At 41.3% G+C, this 7135-nt stretch overlaps 1 protein-coding gene across 5 annotated transcripts in view; it reads right to left on the bottom strand.

The window, feature by feature from the left end:
• Positions 1–798: 798 nt before the first annotated feature.
• The window catches only part of atp11a (ATPase phospholipid transporting 11A), a 150665-nt gene continuing 144328 nt past the window's right edge, over positions 799–7135 (bottom strand). For 3 of the 5 annotated variants that reach the window (XM_073029223.1, XM_073029210.1, XM_073029215.1), the window contains one exon: positions 799–1475. In XM_073029223.1, the coding sequence (XP_072885324.1) occupies positions 1218–1475 (258 nt within the window). In that variant the 3' untranslated portion in view covers positions 799–1217. The remainder of the gene's footprint in view (positions 1476–7135) is intronic. The other 2 variants (XM_073029233.1, XM_073029239.1) reach the window with 1 other exon arrangement.

Genomic DNA, 7135 nt, shown 5'->3' with positions numbered 1-7135 from the left:
GGAACATATCCCCTTGCATATAACGAGGATAGGGTGTATTTTGGAAAGGAACACCTATGGTATTGATATGGATTTCCGGAAAGAATTTGAAGATATTGAATAACAATGAACGAATGGCCAGAAAAACAATATATGCAGGAACCATTTAAGTTGTTTCCTTAGGGAAAATTGGGCTTCAAGGTGGCAACATTTTGGTTACTATTAATGTCTGTTTGGTTTTTATGATTTTGGGCTGTTGGCCCAATAGCTTTCTGGCTTTTTATTTTTAATTAGCTGCCTTCTATCTGTCCTAATTGAGTGACTTAGTGCTAAATATTATCTCATAATCCTCCTGCAAAGTGTTTTGCAACAGTTTATGAAATATCAATGTGAGTTGATAAACTAAATTAGGAAATCAAGATGGTGACCAGCCCGAATCAGTCTTTTAACCCGTATGGAGTATTATAACCAGACAAAGAATCAAATGTTCCATAAGGTGTGAATTAGCAGTGAACTAACCAATATTGTAGACTGGCTCAATGTAAATTGTTATAACATTAGGCTTAAAACACAAACTACTGCAATAAGGACCAGCATAAGGAGGCAAGTCAAGATTATAGGTAGAGATTTAGAGTGATCTGTCCCTGAATTAACATGCAGTTAATGTCATTTTAATGTAATAGCACCCCAGAAATTAAAGTAACCAGCAAACAGTTGCTTCTGGACAATGCTGAAAATGGCACCAGAGTTCATTTGCTGTTTGCATGAACCAATTAGAGACAGCAAATTAATAGCAATTTCTTGATGAACTGCAGAGAATTTTGTTTACATAGAAAGTCAAAGTAAGCTTTATTAAAGGATGAATATAAAGGAACTTTGACAGACATGGTGAACAATGAACGAAACTATCCTTCCATTGAAGTCCCCTTCTTGATAAGATGATGATCAGTTTGTTGAATGTTTCAATGCTTGAATATTACTGGATGACAAAGCAGAGTTCCGAAGAAAATGAAAGGATAATACAGTTGTGTAATGGCTCCAGCCACACAGTACCGGACTGTGTATTTTGTAGGACACACCAACCCAGGCAGAATATAGAATGTCATATTACTGTACACTTAATTTGAAAACAAATATGAACGCTTAATATGAAAATGGATCTTGAACCCAATAGTATTTGTTTTACTAAAACAAGAAATGATTAAACTCAAAATCACAGTATTCAACGATATTCACTTCTATACTGGCGTTTCCAGACCAGATCCAACAAACACAGGGCGAGGATTGGAAGGGCCGTCATTACGAGAATAGTCGAACAATGATAGACTGTTACAATATTCATCCTCTGTCCAATATGTATGCGTCACCTTTCCTGAATTTGGATTAGAGAGAGGCGTCCCTTCTTCGTGGGATCTGTGCACGTTGTTTGTGTAGATGGAACTCTGAGCAGGAGCAAGTGCGATGAATTCTAACTTCTTGGATTTCCTTAAGATCTCCTGCCATCAAAGAAAACAATTTATCAGCTTTATCATTAGTAAAATGACAGCACACTTAGTTCAAAAGCTGACGCAACAATTATTGAAGAATGCAAGAATAAGGCATTTCAAGCAAGGTCACCTCCTCAGTCAGATTCGTTCCTACACACCAACCCCTGAGATAACAGAGATCCCCTCTAAACCCTGCCAGACCAATCAACCTCTGATTCCCCAGCCAAACAGCCACCAAACTCCATAGACATCCCTGGTTTCCCACTCACCCACCTCCATTCATCAGCAAATCTACTAATAACCTTAGTTAGATAATATAACCACATCAAGGCTGGTAAGCTCTAGTTTATAACAGGACCTTATGCCCCATGACTGCTCAAAGTTGCGAACTGCAGCCACCTGATCTATCCCTAGAAACAGCTCGGGAGACTCTAACCAGCCATCACAACCAATCACAGAAACTATTCATAAGAACACTAGAATAAGGAAAGAGGTCCAAAGGATAAATACTCAGGGCTGACACAGCTGAGGGGGAGGGTTGGAATTCTTAATCATTACTATGACAATTGTGGTGCACTAGTGAATAGAACTCCATGGGTCTATTTTAAATTACTTATTCATTTTTAGGATCTAGGCATGTACTGCCCATCTTTAATTGTCCTTCAACAAGCGCTTTCTGTTAGAAGTACTCCCACAGCACTGTTGGGAGGGAGTTCCAGGGAGAACCCACGACAATGAAGGACTGGCAATATACAGTGGATCCCGGTTAACTGGACCATCAGTTAATCAAGCAACAGCTTATTTGGGATGACTTGTAAAGAACAAAAACTGATCGAGAAAATAGCCGGGATTCGCTTCATTTATTTGGGACACTATGTCGCTTCATTGAGAAAGGAGACTGTTGGCAAACTAGTGTCAGTCGTACACACTTGTGTGGCCGTTAGAACAGACCGCAGTTAGAGCACAGTGTTTTAAACAGCAAGAGTTGCATGTGTTTTGTCATTGATAGTTGATGACAATTGTTGGTAAGCACTAAGACAATTTGAAACTATTTGTGGTTCAAGCATTTAGGCTTGGAGATACCAGAAACAGCTGGGAATGAAAATGAAGCTATTCCAGTACTTCAAGTTAGGAATTATGAAGAATTTGAAGGTATCTACAATCATCTTGAATGTTACAATAAAAATTTGGAGGATGCAGTTATCAAAATTTGTATGAAGACAGGTATCTGCATTGATTGTGTTCATTTACAGTCAATCAAAAGAACACAGAGTACACTTAATGAATTCTTCCGATGATAACTATTAGGAATGAATATACAGTTTTATAGTACTGTAGTGGTATGACTAGTGTTCTAGTTTGTTCTGTATTTCATTTAAATATGTAAAATTGTTATTCAGTTAAAAGGTAGTTTGTCTTTTTTATATATCTTTTTAACTCTTTGCATGAAACCGACTAATTGGGGCAGCCACTTAATTGGGTCAAAATGAACTGATCCCACCCGATGTGTCCCAATGAATTGGAATCCTCTGTATTTCCTAGTCAGAGTAGTGTACTACCCAAGAGTGCCCTGTAGATGGCGGTGTTTCCATGCACCTGCTGTTCTTCATTGTGGTAAGAATTTTAGAAGATGGTGTCCGCCTGGGTAAGTTACTGCACAGACTGTAGTCACTGTCCACTGACAAAATCAGGATCAGGGACCTACTAACTAGGCTGCTCGGTTCTGGCTCCTGAGAAATGCTGGAGCTGTACCCATCCAGATAACTGTAGCACAGTCCACCGTGCTCCTGTGGATCATGGTAAGGCTTAAGAATGTTACGTGGTGAGTCACTCAACACAGGATGTGTGGCCTCTGTCCTAATCACGTGGCTGGTCTGGTTGTGTTTACGGCCAACAACACTGGTGCAGGCCGTGGGTTCAGTAGGGGGAAAACTATGGTTCTCTCTCTCCGTTGCATTTGTTTGTGGTCGGGCAGCAGTAACAGTTGGTTCCTTGCAGTGAAGGCAGCAAATGTTAACAAATTAGGAAAGCACTGCAAACCCCGTTCAAATGTTAGAGGAGGCAAAAGAGTTCTTTCAGAATAGTAACCAATACTATTCTGTGTGTCCTCAAGGATCAGTGTCAATATGCTCTTTGGGTCGATATATTGAAATGGGGCTATATCTAGAGGGCAAGTCACTTCCAGCCTTCATCATGGAAATCTTGTCTGTCTCGGGTTACAGAGAACAATGGGTCAGGAAGAAATCTGTGCTTCCTGCAGGATAGAGAGGGCTTACCTGACTAATCTGCTATCAGTGCTCGCAAACAGTCATCAGAATCTTACTCAATTAGTCAAGATATGCGGCTAGTAATGGACAACTTGTTTGATAAAGCCTGTGCATTGTACAGCATTCTGCTCTGTGGATAAGCATTCCACTCAGTCAAATCCTCATCTTTCTCCAGTTACTCTATCAAAGGTATTCAGAGGGCCATTACTCCTTCTCATGCATGAGGTGGGGAATGAAAACTTGCATTCTGCTAATAGCCCTGACAAGGAAACAGGTAGTGGTGTCAATACACTGCTCCAAGGCTAACACGGTGGCTTTTCCAGACGACGTTGCTTTGTGACAGCCACTCCAGTGATCTGTGGGGCCTCCAACAATACTTCTCACCGATGTCAATTTACAAAGAGTGCTCTGCTATGGAGCTTGAATCCTATTCAGCTTTAATTACATCGAAACATCTCCAAGTCTGAAAGTGGAAACCAAAAACTACACTGTTAAGTTAAAATTACTGCCTTTAACCATTACTGGTGACAGACCTTCTAGTAAACTCAATCCCTGTAATACTTCTGACACAGTGAAAGGAACAGCACAAGGCCAGCATGAGTGATTCCAACTTCCTGATATAATCTTCAAAATGAATTGCATCTGTTTTTTTGGCCAGTCTGACTTGATCAAATCCAGTGGAGAAACCTATTTAAACAGAGCCTGAAGATCTGTAGAAGTAGGGACAGAGTCATAACGTCTTACAGCATGGAAACAGCCTCATGTTCCTTTTAAATCTTTACCCCCACCTTAAATCTACGTCCGCTGTCCTCTGGCGTTAGACTCCTCTACCTGGGGAAAAACATTGTGGGCATCCATCTCATCTTTGCCCTTCAGGATTCTTATGCATCTATAAGCCTCCTACACTCGAGGGGTAAAATGTCCCAGCCTCTCCTAACTCAAGCACTCCAATCCTGGTAATACCCTCCTCTGCCTTTTATAAACCCTTTTCAGTTCAAACACATCTTTCCTATAGCAGGACTACTGGAACTGCACTCAATAATCCTAGTGTGGGCTCACGAACAACTTGTACTGTTGTAAGGTGACATCTGAATACTTGTACTCAATATCCTACTCAACTGTGTCACCACTTTCTGGGCACTATGGAGCTGCAGCCCAGGTTTCACCCAGGTTCTGTGATCTGCTCAGAGGCTTTATCATGTATTCTGCAAGTCATGCCCGAGTTTAACTTGCCAAAATGCCAAGTGCTGTTCTTCAGACCATTTCCCCACTTCATCTAGGTCCTGCTTAAAACTTCACTGTCCACTACACTACCAATTTTGGTGATATTAGTAAACTTATTAACCACATTACCTCCTTGATCTTGCTCACTTATGACATCTCATGGACTTTGAGGTCTTCCTAAATATCCTTTCCTGTTACCTTTATATTCTGAGGTTCCAGTCCAAAATTTTACATATACTTTCTTTTCCTAAATTTAGAACTTTTTGGGTCATCCAAAGTTCCCTTGCCTTACCTGGCTCCTTTCTTGAAGACGATTCTGAACTCTACCCAGCTGTTCCTTAAACAACTCCCAACATGTCAGGTGTGGACTTCTCCAATGGCTACTGCTCCCAATGAACGCCCTTAGCTCCTGTCTCCTTTTGAGATGATTACTTATTCTACTAAATGCAAAACTCCTGTCTTATCCTGTCACAATTTGACCTCACAGTAAGATAAGACTTTATCTTTGCTACCTTAAATATGAAGAGTTGTGATTAAATTCTCAATGTTCACCCACTAACAGGTCCGTCACATTTTCCAAAACCAGGTTTTCTCCTCTAGCTGGACTCTCCTGTTGGACACACTTAAAAATAAAAAATCCTGCCCCATCTAAGCCTCTTGTATTAAGGATTCTGTTGTTTTTGCACCGTTCCATAATCTATCTACATATCTGTTCCTACTTCTCTCTGTGCCTATTGGGAGCCTGGAGTACAATCTTATCAGCATAACTGCACCTTGCTTTATTTTTGAGCTCCACTCAAATTGCCCCTGTAGACGAGTTCTCCAGTATGTCCTACTGTGACATTCTCCCTCATCAGCCGTGCAGCCCCTCCACATCGTTTTACCCTTCTCTCCACCATGTCCAAGACATCACAAACTAGGACTATCAAAGGAGGGCAGAGAAGTCACAGGTAGAGTTTAATCCAGGCAAGTGCGAGGTGTAATACATCAGGAGGGCCTAATGAAAGGAGGATTGGTAGACCCCTTCATACCATTGAAATACAGTCTATGTCTATAGTTCACTGAAAGTGGTTAAGGTGCTACAGGAGGAGTCTGACGTGCTCGCCTTCATTGCCAGGAGTGTTGGATATAAAACTAAAGAAAGTCATACTGCAGCTGTGTAGAACCTCAGTCAGCTATGCACTTGGAGAGGATGAGCAGGTTGGCTCTTCATTCACTGGAGAATAGGAGAATGAGAGTGATCTTACAGATGTGTCTAAAATCTTCAGGGACATAGAAGGGTGAGTGCACCTAGTCTTTTTCCCAGGACAAGGGTTTAAGAACTGGTGGGGATAGTTTTAATGTGAGACGGAAAAGGTTTAATTGCAATCTGAGGGTTAATTGTTACACAGTGGGTGGTCGGTCTATGGAATAAGCTGCCAGAGGAACAGATAGAGGCAGGTACATTAACAACATTTAAAAGGCACTTAGAGAGATACATGGTTAGAAAAGGATTTATTCCAATATGGGCCAAACACAGGCAAATGGGACTAGTTTAGATGGAAATCTTGGTCAGCGTGCTTCTGTCTTGTGTGACTCTACATCTCTATCCTCTCATTTCCCAACTGGGAGGTTAAGCACCCTGTCTCTCGTAGGGCCATTTGCACACTGTTTGAGACAACTTTCCCAGACACGCTCCAGTGAGTATAGGCCCAGAGCTCCTTTCATTGCCAGGATCATTCTCAAACACCTCCTCTGGACCCTCTCCAATACCAACACATCCTTTCTTAGCTACGGGGCCCAAAAACTGCTCACAACACTCAAATGTGGACCAACCAATACCTTATAAAGACTCCGTATGGGCTGTCAAAATGCAGAGAGGCTTCAAGGGGATAACAAATGGGGTAAATGAATAGGCAAGGACCCAGCAGATGGAATATTATGTGGGAAAAGAATACATCACTAACTTTGGTGAAAGAAAAAGGCAGAATATTTCCTTTCAAATGGAGCGAGGTCGAAAGGTGTCACTAAGACAGATCTGGATAATCTTGTGCATGAATCATTTAAAAATTAATCATTCAGAATGGAAATTGGCCCTTACTGCAAAAGTGCCTGAGTACAGGAAGAGAATCAATTTGTTCCAGTTCTGGTTGGGTTGCATTTAGATTTTTGCATACTGTCAGGTCTCCCAATCTATAG

This window comes from Hemitrygon akajei, chromosome 2, assembly GCF_048418815.1.
Source record: "Hemitrygon akajei chromosome 2, sHemAka1.3, whole genome shotgun sequence".
NCBI lineage: Eukaryota > Metazoa > Chordata > Chondrichthyes > Myliobatiformes > Dasyatidae > Hemitrygon > Hemitrygon akajei.
This window is presented reverse-complemented; position numbering and strand designations above follow the sequence as displayed.